This window comes from Mastigoproctus giganteus, chromosome 5 (assembly GCF_048544385.1).
Source record: "Mastigoproctus giganteus isolate SK-2022 chromosome 5, ASM4854438v1, whole genome shotgun sequence".
In the NCBI taxonomy this organism is placed as follows: domain Eukaryota; kingdom Metazoa; phylum Arthropoda; class Arachnida; order Uropygi; family Thelyphonidae; genus Mastigoproctus; species Mastigoproctus giganteus.
The window spans coordinates 166,835,310-166,856,769 of record NC_143579.1 but is presented as its reverse complement, the minus strand read 5'-3'; the positions used below and the strand labels follow the sequence as shown (position 1 = coordinate 166,856,769).

Sequence of the window (21,460 nt, the reverse complement as noted above, 5' to 3'; positions counted from 1 at the left end):
TAAAAAAAAAAAAAAGACATTGTAAAAGACGGTAGAATAACATAAGTAAAAATATCAGCAAGCTTAAATTAAGTTATAATAGCCTTGTGGTAACACTGAAAGCAGGCATTTTCTTCCTCCTCTGTTTTCCCCCCACCAACTTTTTCTTCCCCCCCCCCCTTTTTTTCTCCTTTCTTATAATTTAAATTAATTTCTCAAGTATGCACATGGTAATTTACTTGTTTTCAGATTTTTAATTTAATTCTTTTCCTTTATTTATGTATTACTTTTGTTATGGCATCCTATGAAATGAACACTGCATCATATAGCTGCTAACTATTGCAGCTAATATATATATATATTTTTTTTTTTTTGATATATTACACAAAAATAAAAAGAATCTGGAATCAGTGAAAAATTGGAATACAATTATGTGACTAAATTGACTGTTTTATTGCTGAGTTAGTTATTTTATTTAACAAAATTTAGCATTCTTTCATTTAGATCACTTTATCTGAGTTAGCTTTACACCAAAAAAAAAGGACAAACTTCACACTTTATTATTAAAATTCCTTTAATTTATAAAGTTTCTCATTATGTATGAAAGATTTGGATTATATGTTGTATTCTGTAAATTGAAATAGTAATATCATCTCATGAACTGTCCTGTAATATATATATAAAAAAAGCATATTGATTTGTCATAAAATTAAAAGCAAGACATATGCTCAGTACAAGCAACATACACAAATATATTAATAATAATAAAGCACTGTGTTAGGGTCTTCAATACAATCCTTGATTTCATAAACTGTAAAGATGCTATGATATGCTGTTACTGAGAGATAAGCTTTGCTTCCTTTGCAAATACAAAAATCATTCTTTCTTAAAACTCCAGCATCAAAATTCAGATAATTTTCATACTGGAGTTGTAAGAAAGATACATGATAAAGACTCTGAAACATGCTTAAGACTTTCTTGTTCACTAGACTAAAACAAGTGAGAACAGTCATCTTCAACAATATCAGACCCTTTTTTTAAACTTTTTTTTTTTTTTTTTCCCAATAAAAAGGAACAGATATTTTTCGTATTTACAATAATCTTAAGGTCTGGCTTTCGGAGACATTCTGAAGATTACTTTAGAATGTCTCTGAAAGCCAGAAGAAGACACCTCAGTGGTTTGGAGTTCAGACAATAGAATTCCATCCAAGTGAAATGAAATTGTATCTTATTTGTGGATTTGTCATGTTTTATGTAGTTCAGAATAGTCAGTTAATATTGCTTTGATACAAATGATCTCTAATAAAAAAAAATTCATGACACAATTTTTCCCTCTAGTTTCACAGCACATGTTTAACATTTCCCAGCTACATGTGTTTAACATATTTTTAAGGGATTTTGATGCTGGACTAGACCAGTAAGCCAAGTTCACACTTTTCACTTTAACATAATTTTCAAGAAATACTAAATAAGCACTTTTTGCATTTTATCTTTGTGGTTCCCAATCCACTCAAGGCCAATAAAACATGTTTTATCACAAACATGTTTTCCAAAATCTTCCTTATGAAATACCAAATCAACTTTAGAAAATAAGATATTTGATAAACATATCATTGTATTCAACAATTCCTTTGATGGCCATTTCAATCCATACCCCTCACATTAAAATCTTTAAAATACAACATTTTTTCAATATCAGATCTTATGGGCCTAATAGTAAATTTTTACATGTTTCACAATTGTTGCTCTTAAAAATATTTCTGGCTAGGTAACCTGAGATGTATGCCAGTACATTTTCATTAGAAATATCCATATCCTCACTGTACTTCGTTGATTCTGACTCTTTCATGTTGTCAGTGAGACTTACTGGCTCACTAGCAACCTGCTGAACCAATTCAAGCAAAGTATCAGTATGGTTTAAGAGGCCAAGAAGAACAGCAGCATCATCATTTTCACAATTAGATAATGCACTTTGTTTATTCATTGCATACACAGTTTGTCTTTTTCCTGCATAGCTGTTATTTGCTTTCTTAAACAATTCAGCAAAACAGGACAGAATCCTGGCTGATTAGCAGTGCTCAACATTAAATGCTTCAGGGTTTTTCTGCTTAGTAAATTGAGCTTCCTTTTCAATAACTTAGAAGTACTTGGGCTTTGAGGGTAAGCATTAAAAGCAAAAGCCTTGGGCATGGCTGAAAAACATGGACTGAATGCCTCACAATCAGTTGAAAGAGAAACTCAGTATTTGGCCAGGCAAATTTGATAAGGTTTTCCCTTTCAGTGCTTGTAAAACACCAATCATAAAGATGAGCTCCACAAGTCTAGCATTATTCAGCCAGTCACCCAGAAAAAAAAACAGTCAAAACCATGGATGATAATAAAGTTAATGAGCAGGAATGGCATATACAGTATATAGAACTGCACATTTTATAAGAGAAGAGTAAACTCCCCAACCCAATTATGCCTTTACATCTATAAATTCAAATTATTTGATAAACCATTACTTTGATTAATATTAATACACTATTCATATTAATGTGGCTGAGTGGTTGGAAGTGCAGTAGCACACACTGAGTAAACTGCAGTTCAAGTCCCTGTCTGCTAAATGTGGTTGATCTGCTAACCAGTGCATAGCAGGTTATGGTCCATTTCTCTCAATATGAATTGTTTGAGGAGGCTTCCATCCTGCAGTGGATTTATAATGGCTGATGCTTACCTCTTATTCATATCAATTAATGTAAAAAGTTTGGAATTAGTTAATAATTAGCTATTCAGTAGTGTTTTTTTTTTTTTTTTTTTTTTACATTTCATTAAATATTTCCTGGTTCTATCAATTATGAAAAATTACCTTAAATGTTCTTTCGGAAATCAGTATAATCGCACTACAGATTTATTACATGAGAAGCACTTCTCTTCATAACGTCTGTATGAGTGGCACTTCTCGTTCATAATGTCAGCAGACAAATACAAAAAAAAAATAATAATAATGCACAAAAATAATTATAATGATAGTAACCAAAGTGCAATGAAAAATGAACTCGCTACGCTAATAATAATAATTATGATAGTAACCGAAATGCAATGAAAAATCAATTCGCTACGCTAATAATACGATACACCAAAAATAATACACAAATAATTAATAATAGTAACCAAAATGCAAAGAAAAATGAACACGCTACGCTCAACGAATTAATCTTTCCAAACCAGTTCAAATTTTATTAACAATGGGCATGCGCGTTAGCACTCTGTGGATTTTGATGGCCGCGTTAGTTTATAGGTCCGAAATTGGGGGCGATGGGAGTACAGGCTGGCCTCGATTAATTTGTCTCGCGAGCGCATCGCGCAAAACGGAAACGAGTTAATCGAATATAATAACCAATATGTCTATAAAGAATTTTAAAAATACTTTTAACTCTATATACAATGTTAAACTTCATTTCCAACCTCTCAGCCCATCTGCTCAATCTTTCCAGATCCTGTCAAGGACACTACTGACACTATGCTGCTGCAACAGGATCTGGAAAGGTTGAGCAGATGGGCTGAGAGGTGGCAAATGAAGTTTAACATTGACAAATGTAAAGTACTACACATCGGAAACAGCAACCCCAGAGCAAGGTATCAACTCTGTGGTACTACACTGACAGTGGTAGAGAATGAAAGGGACTTGGGGGTGGTTGTGCAGGCAGATATGAAGTTCTCTGAGCAGTGCAGATGGGCTGCAAGAGTAGCTCATGGTGTATTGACAATGATATATAGGAATTTTTCTAGCAGGGATAAGGAGGTGATTATTCCCTTGTATAAGGCAATGGTCAGGCCACACTTAGAGTACTGTATACAGGTCTGGAGGCCTCATTTCAAGAAGGATGTAGAGCTGCTGGAACGAGTACAGAGAAGGGCAACAAGATTAGTGAATGGAACAAAGGGGTGCTCTTACGAAGAAAGGCTTAAGTTTTGCAAATTACAGTGTCTGGAGACTAGGCACCAGCGAGGTGATCTGATAGAGGTGTATAAAGCATTGAATGGTTTGAGCATGCTCAATGCTGATGGGATTCTTCCTCTTGCTCAGAATAATCACCTGAGAGGGCATAAATTCAAATTGAGGAAAGACAGATGTAGGACAGACATGCGGAAATTTGCCTTTAGCCAGCGAGTGGTTGGTTGGCGGAACAGACTTCCATCCCTTGTCGTGGAGGTTGATAGCTTAAATAAGTTTAAGGCTCAGCTGGACAGGTATTTCGAACGAACAGAGGGGTGTAGTGGAAGTGTTTTTTTTTTTTTTTTTTTTTCGGCTGATGCTGCATAAGCTTGCTTTCTGGATCAAATGCCTCTACTAATGCTAAATGATAATGAAAATAATTATGGAATTAAGTGTTTATTGCATAAAACAGCGGTTCCCAAACTGTGCGCCGCGGAATATTTTAAATTTTCGAGGGAAACACAGGGATACTCGACATCTGTCGGATACCGCGCGAACCACCAGCTTGAAGTAGTTCACAGTTTCAACATTTCTTAATAAGTTGTTTGGCCCTAACTACTAAACAGAACTGTTAGGTATTTCTTTTGGTCTGGGTGCGCCGTGAAAAAATTACTGAGACACTAAGGGCGCCATGAACCGAGAAAGTTTAGGAACCTGTGACATAAAATATGCAATGAAGAAATGACTGTTGCGGATATATTTGAACAGTGTTGACTTTCTCTTTTCATCAATCAATTTCCGATAGCCGACAACAATCTTCTCTGTGTCCTGGCGAAATAAATATCGCATACAACCTCAAACCTTTTGTTTGAGGTTCTCTACGATACGAAAGATTTCATCTAGTTCTTTTACCGTTATCTCCTTCGCGGTAACATTTTCATCTGGTTCATTTAAAAATTTGAATTTTTAAATGTAAGTCTACATTGACTTTATTAGCGGGAGACAAACAAGTAACACATCTCTTTCCGATTGTGGATGGAACACACTGAGGCGGGCAACAGGCAAACGTTTGTTGGTTGCCCGTTTGAAGCGCGGTAAGCTTAACGCGTGGTTCAAATCTTTTTCAACTATCGCATAAAAAAAAAAAATCGCGTTAACTGGAAATTTGCATCGTGTAAAGTGAAAAGTGGTATAATTTTTTCAAATAGCGGTAACTGAAACGCGCGTTAATCGAACTCCCGTTATGCGAGGCCTGGATGTCATTCAGCGAATTGACACGTGTAGCTAATTCCTCTGTGGCGTAAAGTTTAACGGAAAACTAGATGGCGAGTATAGTAGTATCAATTAATCAGTAAAATTAACTAATCTTATTAAATATCATTGTCAATTGAATTCTACTTTTTTAACTAAATAAATATACCGACCTAGTTTTTATAAACGTAACATCATAAATTAATACGTATAAGTTGACAAGAGATAAGAAAGTCATATAACGTAACGCGGAGATAATATTCGATACCGAAATACATATATACAGGAAGATTCACTACCAGAGCGACAAAGTTGCAGGAGGTGTAAGGGGCACAAAGATGAATCGGAATCACATAGCATTGCAGGGTCCGAAATGCCTTTGTCATGCGGTAGATGACGTTGAGCAGGAGGTCGCGTGAACAGCGATCCCGCTGGAAGCAGCATTTGCGAACCAGTTCCCGAGGCAGTAGGATGGATGAATATTCAAACGTTGAACTGGCCGACATGCACCTCGCGTATGGAGCTGCGGACTGTAACGGGCGCGCCGCTCTGCGCTTGTACCAGGAACGTTCCCGCACAGGCGTGCTCCTCGCAATACGATTTTCGCACGTGTGCACAGAAGGTTACGTGAGACTGGTTGTTTCACGAGAGGTACCATGAATCGAGAGCGAACGACGAGGACGCCAGACAATGACGAGAATGTCCTACGTCTTGCAGAAGGCAATCCGAGTAAGAGTACTCGAGCGATAGGCCAATGATTGGGTATTTCCCAATTCACTGCATGGAGGATACTGTCAACAAACCAAATGAGTTCCTACCATCTGCAACGCGTAAAATTATTGGAGCCTGCGGATTGTCCACGCCGGAGGACTTTTGCTACTTGGGTTCTTCAACAGAAACGGTTCGCAAATGCTGACTCCCAGCGGGATCGCTGTTCACGCGACCTCCCGTTCAACGTCCTCTACCGCATGACGAAGGCATTTCGGACCTTGCAATGCTACGTGATTCCGATTCGTCTTTGTGCCCCCTCACCTCCTGCATTTTTGTCGAACTGGTAGCGAATCACCTTTTATAGTGTTATAACTGCATTATTATTAATAGCCATATGGCGCAAGGAAGCTTATGGTGCACCAGACAAAAAAAGAAATTTCTGAATTACTGAGAGAAGTAGAAGTGAATCACAAAAAAAAAAAAAAGAATGATGACATTCAGTATAGGCTTGGAACTGCATTAGAATATAAGTCTAGGGTTATATTTTGTATTGTAATTTTATTGATCTTGAATAGATATCATGACTCAGACCAGAGCAGCAAAGCAAAAGGCTCAAACTAATAGAAGTGAAGCGGCTCAGGGGAGAACTGAGGGATGTGGTTGTCCTCTGAATCATAGTCTGTTGAAATGCACTGCTTGTTTAATGGTTGCGGACAATCAGAAACGGGACATGATATTGCCAAGGGGAATGTCTTTGTGTGTGCATGATGTAAGGGGTATGAGGAATCAGGCGCCAATTCAGCATTTTTATAGGCTTATATGAGGGCTTGAAAGACAGGGTGGATGCCCACGAAGGATTTACCCGGAGGGCCCATCAAGCTCTCAGCTGCTCACATAAATTCCAGGGCTTGAACTTCAACATCACGCAACACAGGGGCAACCCCCAAGGCAGAATGCGCTGGTCCCAAAGAAATAGTTGTCGTAGGTGACTCTATTATCAGGGAAATAGGGAACATGTTGTGCAAAAAAGGATAGATGGAACAGGACCAGGATATATCTGCTAGGGAAAAATGTTGATGATGTTGTAGAGCAGATATCTTTTAATGGCACAAAGGGTGATATTGTTGTACACGTTGGCAGTAATGATATTAAGAATAGGAAACCGGCAGAATCATTTAACAAACAGGTCACTGTTGAAAACAAGCCATGAGTTAGAGTTGAATTTGAAAGTGTCTACAATTCTGCCCAGACACGATACGAGGGAGCATATGATGAGAGTCTAGTTTATCAATTCTGCCCTGGAGATATTGTGCAAGGCTCAAGGGGGTAGAATTTTTCTCACGCTGTTCTGTGCTTGTTAACAGGAGAGACTGCTTCTACAGGGATTGGATACACTTAAATAGAAAGGCTGCAAGAATATTAGCATTAGCATTAGTAGAGGCATAACACGCAAGAAAGCAAGCTTATACAGCATCAGACGAAAAAAAAAACATCCACTTCACCCATCCGTTCGTTCGAAATACCTGTCTAGCTGAGCCTTAAATTTATTTAAGCTATCAACTTCTCCAACAAGCGACGGAAGTCTGTTCCACCAACCAACTACCCACTGGCTAAGGGCAAATTTCCATACATCTATCCTTCATCTGTCTTTCCTCAATTTGAATTTATGCCCAGTCAGGTGGTTATTCTGAGCACGAGGAAGAATCCCATCAGCATTCAGCCTGCTCAAACCATTCAAGGCTTTATAAACCTCTGTCAGATCACCTCGCCGGTGCCTAGTCTCCAGACACTGTAATTTGCAAAACTTCAGCCTTTCTACGTAAGAGCTCCCCTTTGTTCTATTCAATAATCTTGTAGCCCTTCTCTGTACTCGTACCAGCAGCTCTATAGCCTTCTTGAAATGAGGCCTCCAGACCTGTACACAGTACTCAAGGTGTGGCCTGACCATTGCCCTATACAAGGGAATAATCACCTCCTTAACCCTCTTAGAAAAATTCCTGTATATCATTGAAAAGACACAATGAGCTACCCTTGCAGCCCGTCTGCACTGCACAGAGAACTTCATATCTGCCTGCACAACTACCCCCAGGTCCCATTCATTCTCTACCACTGTCAGTGTAGTACCAGAGAGTTGATACGTTGCTCTGGGGTTGCTGTATCCCATATGTATTACTTTACATTTGTCAATGTTAAACTTCATTTGCCACATCTCAGCCCATCTGGACAACCTTTCCAGATCCCGTTGCAGCAGCATAGCGTCATAATTGTCCTTAACAACCCTGCCAACCTTTGTATCGTCCACAAACTTGGACATTAAGCTTGATATACCATCATCAATATCATTTATAAATACAGAAAACAATAATCAATCCAATACCGAACCCTGAGGGACTCCACTAATAACATAAGTGCACGATGAGCAGTGCCAATGATTACCACTCTCTGTCTTCTCCCACTCAACCGCCCCTTTATCCATAGCAGCAATTTGCCTCCAATGCCAAACTGCTCCAATTTGTGAAGCAGTCTTCCATGTGCAACAGTATCAAAAGCCTTTCTAAGATCCAAGTATATAATATCAAAGTTATTCCTTGCATCCAGTTCTTTTCTGACTGCATTACAATATCCAATCGAATTGGTCAGAAAAGCCATCCCCTTAAAAAAAACCATGCTCTGTCCGAGCTATAACTGAACTCTTGTCTAGATGATCCTGCAGTGCTTCTTTAACCAGTGCCTCAATTAATTTTCCGGGCACAGAAGTTAACTCAGAGGTCTATAATTACTTGTGTCAGCCTTTGATCCTCCTTTGTAAATTGGGGTTACATTTGCACATCTCCAGTCTATGGGTACAAGGAAGCTTTTATAATTATGGGTAAGGTTTGCTTACTTCCTTTGCTGCCTCCTTTAATGGAACTGGATAGATCTCATCCACCCCCAAGTGCCTTTCTTGTTTTTATCTTCAACAATTTCTCCTCCACTTTACTCTCAGCTATTACAAGATTATCTAGCTTACTGCCAGAGTTGAATACAACTCTGGCATTCCCATCGCTGAATAACTTCGCATGTGTGAATGTCGATGCAAAATATTCATTTACTTTGTTAGCTACCTGAGCAGCATCAACAGTTGAACCATTGGTATCAAGTGGACCAATCTGATTCATCCCTTTCCTTTTAGAGTTTACATAGGAAAAGAACTCTTTTCTGTTCTTCTTTGCATCCTTTGCCAAGCATTTCTTATAATCTGCCTTTTCATGCCTAATCTCCTTTGTGACTTGGTTACAGACCAGCTTATATCTATCATAGTTGTCCATGTCACTCATTAATTTATAAGTATCTCATGCATTTTTCTTCTCTGCCATATGTCTCATTAGTTCATTTGACATCCATTTAGGCCTAAACCTTGAACAATGTTTCTTAGTTGGTATGTAAAGCCTAGTAGCTTCCAAGATAAGTTCTTTGAATGCTTCCCATTTTGAATTTGCTGTTGGTAACATCATCAGTTTGTCCCACTGTATAGAATTTATATACTGTCTCAAACCATCGTAGTCGCCTTTACGAAAGCAATTACCCTTCCCTTTACTCCTGATGGTAGTTACCTTTTTCAGGAAATCTCACTTCAGCACACAGTGATTACTGCCACCTAGTGGTTCCTTTATCTGCAGGTTGTTAATGCATGAAGAATCACCACTGATAATCAAATCAAGAGTATTACTCCTCTAGTTGCCTCCCAAACATGCTGATGTAGAAAACAATCATCCAATAAATCTACAAAATCCTTGCAAGTGTGTGAGTGACCAACCCACAAAATTCCAGTCAATATCTGGGAAATTAAAATTTCCCATTATAAGACTCTCTGATTTATGGCCCACTCTATTTCCCTGTACAGTTTCTTATTATACTCATCAGAGTCATTAGGCCTATAGCACACTCCTACTCTCAATTTTGATCTCCCAATGCTTATTTCACACCAAACTGACTCGACACCACTATCCAGCGATGTCGACTGGCTTCACTTCCTTGGATTTTATGTGTTTCTTAACTAATAGCATAACCCCGTCTCCCTTCCTATCCTCTCTATCTTTTCTGTAGAATACTTGTTGAATATTTGTAGAACGTTGTACTTCCGAAATTCCAGTTCTGCATTCCTTATATCTGTGTGACACGAAGTCTCTGATATCCCAACAATATCCGCTTTTGATGCATTGAGCAATACCTCAAATTCATCAAATTTATTTACCAAACTCCTAGCATTGGTGTACACGCAAGTATACATGCACTTGTTCCTATTCTTTGCTATCCTAACAGGACCCGTGTGTTTTCTTGTACCGGAATGACTCACGGCAGTCTCTGAAATATCCTGCATTTGTTTTCCAGGTTTCTGCTCATTCCAATAGAAGCAGTGCAAACATCACTTTCACCTCTGCCAGTGGCTACTGTTAATCTTTAATCCTTGTATTCCCGAAAGCTGGTAGTTTTCCGACGCACCTAACATTGCCTCGATAGCATCATCAAATATTCTTGCACCCTCTCTATTTAAGTGTATCCTTTCCCTGTAGAAGCAGTCTCTCCTGTTAACAACTGCAGACGAAATCTTAATCTGTAGCAAATCAAAGCCTATTATATTGTGGGTATTCAAGCCTCTCTCGCTTATCACTGAGCCAAAGGAAACTGTTCCTGGGAAAATGTTGTGTAAAACGTAAACAAATAGGAACGACAGCAACGGCCAATAGGAAGGATGATATCTTCTCTTCGTGGAAGGGGTTGCCCTCCGCGAAGAGAAGAGAAGATAATGCATCAGTAGAAATGTTTAATGCTTTGGAAGATGCCAATTCCGTAACGCCTCACCCTTACACTGATATGCAAAACAATGACTTGGAGACTAAAAAAAGTAATTTGCATAAGGAAGTTAGATATCATTTGGAACATGAGTGAGATCGCAGAAATGATCCCCCAAACGGTGGTAAGGGAAGAGCTGCGAATTCATAAATCCAATCCGATACCTTCATTATAAACAAATCATGCTGTTGTGTCTGTCCTGACAACTGCCAGCAGTGAGTGAAGAGACACACACATCACATCTAAGCAACTTGAATAGCCTTAGCAGCATAATTGCGGATGCACAATTTGTTTATCCTGTTGCTCTGCAGGCTGAAGAGCATATGCAAAATTTAGGGAAGAAATTTCCAAAAATTTATGAATATTTATCTACTGAACCTAGTCTACTCAATGTAAATCAAGAACTTCGTGCACATAACGATGAAATGAGCTGGTTGAAAAACGTGACGATAGACATTGAGAACAATATTATGCTGTCGGAGAGATCCGCATTCCGATAATTTCTGTGGGCTCCTCAGAAATTAAAACCAGCTAGCAGTGGTATTTACACTGTACCTCCTCAATTTGGGAAAGAATGTGTTCATCGCGTGTACTTCTCGACGACTAGCTCTGGAGTTGAAGCAGATAACCGACCAAAAGAGGCAGTCGTGAACACGCCGCCCACAACTGTATATGGGCGTAATAGAGAAACAAGAGATTGCATTGAACTCTCCTCTGAGTGAGAAAAATCATATTTAAACGTGCTCAACTAAACCTATCCAAGGAAACAAACGGTCTGCATTTGCCACCCGACCAAGTAAGCCCTGATCAGTACACAACCAAAAATGCCACATCAAACGCTATTCAACTACAACCAGAAAGTCACTCGTCACTTAACCCTAAACAAGGCTGGACTACTACCAGGCCTGCCCCCAACTTATTGCTGGATGCCAAACCGGAAAATGTCCAGACTACCAAGTGCAAGACAGCCAGTCGGAACATGTCGAGTAGGAAGAAAAACACTTGGGCGGGCACCGCCCTAGTTTCGAAGCTTCGGCCTTTCAAACTAGTTAGTTCATCACCCAAACTTCCCAATGGCAGTTTATTTGGCTCCGGATACGACAGCAAAACTCGTCACAGTTTGAGGAACTCCATTTGGATTTAGAGGTTCAGAGACTGAACACTTAGCACATCTTATGCTTCTTTTTGCATCTATTGCGACAGAAGCCAGTTTGAAAAGATTGGAACGTGTACCAAATGGCCCCTCGTCACCGTGGGTGGAACCCCCAATCAGGGAGTAATAATAATTATAATAATAATAATTATTATTAATAGTAGTAGTAGTAGTTTATTTATCCAACACCCCTGTGCAGACATTATATATGAGGGTTGCTAATACATCCTACAACAATTTAGACGGCAACATTGAAAATCACAAAATACTTAAAAAAATACATAAGAATAAATACATCAAAAAATACATAAGAATAAATACATCAAAAAATACATAAGAATAAATACATCAATAGTCGCTTGTTGCAAGCAACATAAATACAAGCAACAATCAATCTGAATGAATGTCATAGAATTTCTGCAGTCCTCACAGAGTCTTTTGATGACAAAAATCGTTCATTACAGATGATCAAGAGTTCATAGGCACAAATTCCATAGAAATCTGCACTCTCCTCTTCATTAAATTTGTAGTGAAGTATACAGGTCCGCTGCTATCAGCTTGTTGTAGGTTTTGTCATGGCAGTACCTGCTCGGGTCCATTTTTGAAGTCTCTAAAGAGCTCCAGGGTATTGGTAGGGAACAGCTGCCTTAATCCCGTCGCGTGATGGCGAGCGTTTCGGAGACTATGAGCGTAGTAGAGTCGACCCCCAGGGAGTGGCCTGACCACAAGATTATCAATTTGAGGAGCACCTAAACTCCCAGAACAGAAGTTGCGTAAGAGTGCAGGTGTTTATTATTATTATTATTATTATTATTATTATTATTAGCCATATGGTGCAAGGAAGCCTGAGGCTTATGCTGCACCAGGCAAAAAAAAAAAAAAAAAATTTCTGAATTACCCAAATAGAGAGAGAGGTAGAAGGGAATCACCAAGAAAGAGAAGAATGATGATGTCCAGCTCAGGACCCTCGGTGTGCCAAGCCCCTGTTATGCATGGTGATCTGTATCCACGGACCTACGTTTAAGTTTGTATACAGTATGGATTTTGAAATTGTAAAGGGCTTCACAGCAATCCTGTTCAACCACCAGAGCACCCAGTATTCCAGGCTGAAAAACTTCGTAATATAGGTATTTGGGGCAGAGGACCAAATAATTGAATCATAGAGGGAAACTGAAACAATACATCCTTTGATGTATTGGATCAGTAGTTGTTGATTCCGACTATTACTATATGTTATGACACGAGGGTTTTGCCATAAAATACTCTTCATACCAGGATTAGTGAGATAGTTTCTCTGTATTTAGATGAAATGGTGCGTCATGAAATCAGGCAATTCCGAAAGAAAAAAAAACAATTACTCCTTCCCGCTTCCATGAGTTTGGGAAAGTGTACTAAGGCATAATAATCGCATTCATTATTTTGAATTTTTTTATTGTATGTAATTATAGAACGTTTAATTCAACTAAAATTTTGCCAGTGTCAATGGAATCACTGAAGAAATTGAAAGAATTTTTTTTTTTTTTTTTTTCTTATTTGTCTGTCACTTATTTACTTTGATGAGTTTGTGAGCAATGGCGTCGATGTGGCGAGCTGTGAATGTTTCGCTTAGCAGGACAGCTCCGATTTTTACGATACTTTATAGGTAAGGGATATTTAAGATTTGTAATTTGGCTGACTCCAGAATAAACCCATTATAAAAACGTTGATCCACCAATTCATGTCTTCGTTGAAGAATGGTAATTACCGTGAATTTAAGAGATCACTGATCCACTTGAATAAAATGACTACGAGTTCAGCGACTTATCGGCCTCAACGTGTGCTATACATTAAAAAATTAAGTACGGTAGGTTTGAGTATCCAGTGAACTTTGATCACCCGTCTTCGGTTACTGGCACTTTTCCATATTAGGTTATAAGTTGATGAATAAGTGCATTATGAGATTGCATTTGAAAGTCGTAAATTTAAACAGCCTTAATTTAGTATAAATAGCTGAGGCTTGACAAATATGAAACTCGCCTTAGCGAGGGTTATTTTGCAAATTTTTCTTTTCAATTTACACTGTACGCTTTGTACTTATGCGTTCTAAAGATGTAATTACCATCAGGTTTTTTTTTTTATTTTATTTTCTGTTATTTATCATTTTTATTATTATTTTTAAGGTCCTAGGCACCTAAATCTCAGGAAACTAGGTGGCAGGACCAGCAAGAGTAAATAATATCTAAACTACTGGGTACCTGGTCTGCCTCCACGGGGCAGAGTGTGGACAACGTTGGGTCCCATTAAGAGCCCAGCGGCTAAATGATCAGAGGAATAACTTTACATGACACTACACATAATCCATACACTTTTAAACCTCTGGCATTGACAGTGTACTGTTTCACACCCACAATGTATATTATGCGGAGATGGGGGAAACCCCCAGTGCCGTTTGACACTAAACACACTCTACTCTCAGGAGTAAAGCAAAGTGTTTTTGCTTCCTTAAAGGTGACTGCAGTGGTCTCAGACAGTTTTTAAATTCTGTACAGTGGGATCAAATGATGTGTTACCAACAGCAAATTCTAGGTGGGAAGCATTCAATGAACTAATTGTGGAAGCTACTAAAAGTTTCATACCTATTAAGAAATATTGTTCACGGTTTAGTCCTAAATGGTTGTCAAATGAACTAATGAGACTCTTGGCAGAGAAGAAAACTGCATGGGATGCATATAAATTATCAGGCGACACAGAAGCCTATGGCAGATATAAGCTAGTCTGTAATCAAGTCACAAAGGAGGTTAGGTAGGCAAAGGCAGATTACGAGAAATCTTTGGCAAAGGAAGCTAAGAAAAACAGCAAGGATTTCTTTACTTATATAAACTTTAAAAGGAAGGGGATGAATCTCATTGGTCCACTTGATATCGATGGTTTGACTGTTGATGATCCTGCTCAGATAGCAAACAAACTGAATGAGTATTTTGCATCTACATTCACACATGACGAGTTATTAAGGTTTGAAAATGCCAGAAGGTTATCAGATTGTAGCAGGGTGCGTAATGATTTTGTAATAACTGAGAGCAAAGTGGAGGAGAAATTGTTGAAGTTAAACATAAGAAAGGCACCTGGGGTGGATGGGATCTATCCGTTATATTAAAGGAGGTGGCAAAGGAAGTAAGCAAACCCTTAGCTATAATTATGAGCGCATCGTTGGACTATGAGGAGCTCCTCACGGACTGGAGATGTGCAAATGTATCCCCAATTCACAAAGGGGGATCGAAGAGTGACATGAGTAATTACACCAGTTAGTTTAACTTCTGTTCTGGGTAAAATAATGGACTCACTGGTTAAAGATGCATTGCAGGATCATCTAGACAAGACTGCAGCAATAATTCAGACACAGCATGGGTTTGTTAAGGGAAAGTCTTGTATGGCAAATTTGATTGGATATTATAATGTGGTTACAAAGGAACTGGATGCAAAAAATAATTTTGATATCATATACTTCGATTTCACGAAAGCTTTTGACGCTGTTGCACATGGAAGACTACTGTACAAATTGGAGCAGAATGGTATTAAGGGTAAGTTGCTACAATGGATAAAAGTCTGGTTGAGTGGGAGAAGAAAGAGTGTAGTATTCAATGGATGCTACTCTTCGTGGGCTAATGTTATTAGCGGAGTCCTACAGGGTTCGGTGTTGGGTCCACTGTTGCTTTGTATATTTATCGATGATATTGATGAAGGTAAATCAGGCTTAGTGTTGAAGTTTGCAGATGATACAAAGGTTGGCAGGGTCGTTAATGACAGTAATGGCAGTGTGCTACCGCAACAGGATCTAGAAAATTTGGGCAGATGGTGTGAGAAGTGGCAACTGAAGTTGAACATTGACAAATGCAAAGTACTACATATTGGTAGAAGTAACCCCAGAGAAACAAACCAACTGTGTGGTACTACATTTAGAGTGGTAGAAAATGAAAAACACCTGTGAGTAATTGTGCAGTGAGATATGAAGTTTTCTGAGCAATGCAGACAGGCTGCCAGGGCAGGTCATGGAGTTTTGTCAATGATATACAGGAATTTTGTTAGCAGAGAAACACAGGTGATTGTCCCTCTGTATAAGGCAATGGTCAGGCCATAGCTTGAGTACTGCGTACAGGTCTGGAGGCCGAATTTTAGGAAGGATGTAGATTTGTTTGAACAGAGAAGGGCAACAAGTTTGGTGAGGGGAATGAAGGAATCCTCTTACCAAGAGAGGCTTAAGTTCTGCAAATTGCAGCGGCTGGAGACTAGACCCCTGCAAGGTGTTTTGATTGAGGTGTATAAGGCCTTGAATGGGTTGAGCATGCTGAATTCTGATGGGATTCTTCCACTTGTTCAGATTACGAACCTAAGGGAGCATAAATTCAAATTGAGGAAAGACAGATGTAGAATAGACGTATGGAAATTTGCCTTTAGCCAGCGGGTCGTTAATTGCTGGAACAAACTTCCATCTGTTGTTGTGAAAGTTGATAGATTAAATAAATTTAAGGAGGAACTGGACGGAAAAACATCTAGAGGGAATTGTTTTGTAAATTTTTTTTTTTTTGGCTGATGCTTCATAAGCTCATACACTTGGTTAAAAAGCATATAATTTGCACATCAGAAGTACAATGCATGTAGTAATGGCTTAAGAAAAAAAGTAAAAACACTGCATTGTGTACAGTTAAACTTCACGGAATCAGGCTTTACTAATTGACCCACAATAATTTGGAGTGTCTTCCATTTTATTTGTGCAGAATTTTCCTAAACAGGAATTTAATAATATCATTTTGGAATTCTTTTGTAATTATTAGTCCCTTTGTAAAAGAAGTAAGGTCATTTCAAAGTAAATATTAAATGCAAATACCGTTACTAATCAGTGCAGATACTGGTAACAGTATTTGCAGTGATTTATTGAAAAGTTTTGAGTAAAAAAAAAAAAAAGAAAAAGTACTCAAGGAAGGAGGCAGATTTAACTAACAGACTTATAGGATGGTTAATAAAATGTTTAAAATTCAGATCTTGGGTACCCCTCCATACTTCCACTAAAAGTCAAGAAGGCTTTGACAGTTGCCACTTACTGTTTTGCAGCTGCCCTCTTAGGTTGACGTGCTAGGGTGTTTATCCCCCCCACTTTCCACTGTTTTAAAACGAGAACCCGTTTTCTGATTTTAAAACAATGGGATGGGGGGGTGGATAAACATCCCACTTAAGCTAAGCAGCCCCTTCCTCGATGACAAAACAATCAGAAATAAAATGCCTTCACAATAATCATCCAATCACAGGAACTCGTCCGTACAATCACTCCATTCTGCGACCACCCCGCCCACTGCGCAGAGATAAGTGGTACCCAAATAATAGATTTTAGCCAATAAAACCTAGAAAATATGACATACTCCATGGCCCATGTCTAGTATTTTCTGATTTGTTTTATGGATTTTCCTTTTTGTTTTACGGATATTCCTGTGAAAAAGTAGGCTGAACTTTAGAATAAGGTACCCCTGGGCATGGCCGACAACAATTAAAGTTGAGGACTTGATTGGTTCTGTTGAAGTGAAGGACGTCATTGCTCTTCCCCTGCTCGTGTGACATGTTAAGTTACAGAGAAAGGTTATATGACAAACAGAAGGCCACGTGAAGGATGTGTGAAATGAGAAAAATAGTTGCAGTTAGAGGGAATGCTCACATTTTTAATAGAATTTCATTTTTGTCTAGTGGAAAAAAGGAAGTGTGGGTTTTTAGTAAACTTTCATTTTTATTCCCCAACTTGCTGCTGTTTTAAAATCGGGACCTCGCTTTCTGATTTTAAACAGTGCCATGAGGGAGGGATTAGCACCCTACTTAAGCAAACAACCTCCCCTCCTCGACGACAGAAAAATCTGTTAGTTAAGAAACACTTAAAATTTAAGGAAGTGCATCCAGTTGACATGGGTGGACAATGCATTGTCGAGTCCGACATAAACACTGGGAAAGGGAAAATGAAAATAGGAGTGTGTGTGTGTTGTAGGCCTAATGATTCTGATGAGTACAATGAACAGTTGTGCAGAGAAATAGAGTGGGCAGTAAATCAGAATGTCTTGTAATGGGGGTTTTAACTTTCCAGATATTGACTAGAACTTGTGGGTTGGTCACTTGCATGCTAGCAAAACTTTTGTGGATTTATTGGTTGATTATTTTTTTACTGTAGCATGTTCGAGAGGCAACCAGAGGGAGTAATATTCTTAATCTGATTATCAGCAATGATTATTCATGCATTAAAAATCTGCAGATAAAGAAACCACTAGGTGGCAGTGATCACAGTGTACTGATGTGGGATTTACTTATAGATGTAACTACCATCAAGGGGTAAAGGGAAGTTGTTTTTGTAAAGGTGACTACAGTGGTCTCAGACAGTTTTTAAATTCTATACAGTGGGATCAACTGATGATGTTACCAATGGTGAATTCTAAATGGGAAGCCTTCAGGGACTTAATCTTGGAGGCTACCAGAAATATTGTTCAAGGTTCAGGCCTAAATGGATGAGGCTCGTGGTAGAGAAGAAAAATGCATGGGATGCATCTGATGCATATAAATTATCAGGTGACACAGAAGCCTGTGGCAGATATAAAGTAGTCCGTAATCAAGTCACAAAGGAGTTTAGGTAGGCAAAGGCAGATTACAAGAAATCTTTGGCAAAGGATGCACAGGAAAACAGCAGAGTTCTTTAACTATGTAAACTCTAGAAAGAAGTGGATGAATCAGATTGGTCCACTTAACATAGATGGTTCGAGTATTTGGTGATCCTGATCATGTAGTTGATAAACGGAATGAGTATTTTGCATCTACATTCACATAAGGAGTTATTCAAGGAGGGGAATGCCAGAAGTGCATCAAACCCTAACAGGGTGATTTTGTAATAACTGAGAGCAAGTTGGAGGAGAAATTGTTGAAGTTAAACATAAAAAAGGGCACCTGGGTTAGATGCACTCTATCCATCTATATTGAAGGAGGCAGCAAGAGAAGTAAGCAAACCCTCAGCCATAATTATGAGAGGATCCTCAGAGTCAGGGAGGAGGTCCCCATGGATTGGAGATTTGCAAATGTATCTCCAATTCATAAACAGGATGCAGAAAGTGACACAAATAATTATAGACCTGTTAGTTTAACTTCTGTTACGGGGAAATAATGAAGTCACTGGTTAAAGAGGTGATACAGCATCATCTAGACAATACTGCAGTAATATTTCATTTGCAGCATGGGTTTGTTAAGGGGAAATTATGTCTGACCAATTTGATTGGATACTATGATGTGGTCACAAATGAACTGGATGCAAAAAATAATTTTGATGTCATATGCAGGCAACCCCCACATAACACGGTACTTCTACAACATCATTTAGCTCTAACACGATTGATAAATTGTGGCAATCCTCGCACAACACGGTTATAGAATTTTGGTAAACTTTGCATCACAGGGTATTTTTGAGCTTTTGTGTGGGGAAAACCCTGTTATTATGTTGATTGTCATTTTTCAACATTTCCACTCTTTTTGAATCCCTGCCGTTGACTCACTAGTCAAAAAAAAAATGAGAAATCCCTGTATTTTATTTTGTTGGCAAATCCCCCTGTTATGTTCTGTGCTCTTGAACTTGTGGAAAAATCTAGATTTCAAAGTTTTTTTTTTTTACTATTGGATAGTGCAACAGGCCATCCAAAAGATTTAAGTCATCCAAACATTGAAGTTATGTTCCTACCACCACAGTTGTACTGGGTTAACACAACTTCTTTCATTCAACCATTAGATCAAGGCATTATATTCACCTTTAAAATTCATTCCATCAGAAAATCGTTAAAATGGATTTTGGAAAAAATTGATTCCAAATCTATTGAAGTAATGGAGGCATGGAAACCATTTCTCAATTGTGGACTGTATCAGAATTATAGCTTTATCGCTGAAAGAAGTAAAACCGTCAACATTAAATGCATGTGGAATAATGTATGGCCAGAGTCAGTTCATTCAGGAAATATGATTGAACACGCATAAAACGGAATCGGTGCAATAACAGAACTTGCTATGTTGGTAGGAGGGGAAGGTTTTGATGATATGGCTACTGAGGCCCTTGTGGGTAGCACAGTTGATAGAATTGCCCTCCTCTCCATACCGACTGGAAAAGACCTGAGGGTCAAATCCCATCAATGAAGGGAGGAATTTTTATGGGTCTTTTCCACAACGTGGCTCAGTTAGCCGGACTCAGGCGAGGGTTTCGTGTTTTTTTCTCCCAGAAACTTGGGTTTTTCGTCCAGCAAACCAGAAAATCTACCTCAGGACACAAGCAATTTATAGACAATATACACATAATAACATGGCCTTAGTCGCCGATGCTACTAAAAAAATAAAAAAAACATGATTACTGAAGACGTCCAAGAATTACTGGTAGAAAAAGAAGCCGGAGTAGCCGATTTGGGGCAAACGGCATCAGAGATAAAATCACATCAATTCAGATGACGATATTGTAGATGAAAATTCTAAACTTTCAAATTTTACACTAAAGAGCATAGGGGGAGGCATAAAGTCAGCCGAGCAATTAGAATCTTATTTTTTGAATGCAGATTCTTGAATGAAAGGAGCTCAAAATCCAAAAGGGAGCTTCAAAATTGCTTAGTTCCAAACAACAATGGACCAAACACCGAACCCTGAGGGACTCCACAGATAACATTAGTCCACGATGAGCAGTGTCCATTGATTACCAATCTCTGTCTTCTTCCCCCAGCCGTCCCTTTATCCATAGCAGCAATTTGCCTCCAATGCCACACTGCTCCAATTTTTTCAGCAGTCTTCCATGTGCAACAGTATAAAAAGCCTTCCTAAGCTCTAAGTATATGATATCAAAGTTATTCCTTGCATCCAGTTACTTTGTGACCACATCATAATATCCAATCAAATTGGTCAGGCAAGACTTTCCCTTTAAAAAACTATGTTGTGTCCGAGCTATAACTGAGGTCTTGTCTAGTTGATCCTGCAGTGCTTCCTTAACCAGTGCCTCCATTAATTTTCTTGGAACAGAGGTTAAACTAACAGGTCTATAATTACTTGTGTTGCCCTTTCATCCTCCTTTGTGAATTGGGGTCACATTTGTACATCTTCAGTTCATGGGTACCTCCCCTGAGTCCAAAGAAGCTCTCATAATTATGGCTAAGGGTTTACTTACATCCTTTGCTGCCTCCTTTAATATAACTGGATAGATCCCATCCACCCCAGATGCCTTTTTTATGTTTATCCTCAACAATCTCTCCTCCACTTTCCTCCCAGTTATTACAAAATCATCTAGCTCACTGCCAGAGTTTACTTCCCCTCTGGCTTTCCCCTCCCTGAATAACTCCTCATGGGTGAATGTAGATGCAAAATACTCGTTTAGCTTGTTAGCCACCTGGGCAGGATCATCAACAGTCGAACCATCAATATTCATTGGACCAATCTGATTCATCCCTTTCCTTATAGAGTTTACATAGGTAAAGAACGCTTTTCTGTTTTTCTTTGTTCCTTTGCCAAGGATTTCTCATAATCTGCCTTTGCCTGCCTAATTTCCTTTGTGACTTGGTTACACACCAGCTTATATCCATCATAGGCTTCCATGTCACCCA

At 38.8% G+C, this 21,460-nt stretch overlaps 2 protein-coding genes across 3 annotated transcripts in view; one reads left to right on the top strand and one right to left on the bottom strand.

Annotated features, from left to right (window-relative positions):
• LOC150085819 (transmembrane and coiled-coil domain-containing protein 6) overlaps window positions 1-2,953 on the bottom strand; it is a 234,285-nt gene extending 231,332 nt beyond the window's left edge. The window contains exon 1 of the mRNA XM_090374704.1: window positions 2,828-2,953. The gene's annotated coding sequence lies outside the window, so the exon portion shown is untranslated. The remainder of the gene's footprint in view (window positions 1-2,827) is intronic.
• A 10,453-nt stretch (window positions 2,954-13,406) lies between these two features.
• Window positions 13,407-21,460, top strand: part of LOC150085818 (protein NipSnap-like) — a 140,497-nt gene continuing 132,443 nt past the window's right edge. For both annotated transcript variants that reach the window (XM_090373504.1, XM_090373503.1), the window contains exon 1: window positions 13,407-13,488. In XM_090373504.1, the coding sequence (XP_090229630.1) occupies window positions 13,418-13,488 (71 nt within the window). In that variant the 5' untranslated portion in view covers window positions 13,407-13,417. The remainder of the gene's footprint in view (window positions 13,489-21,460) is intronic.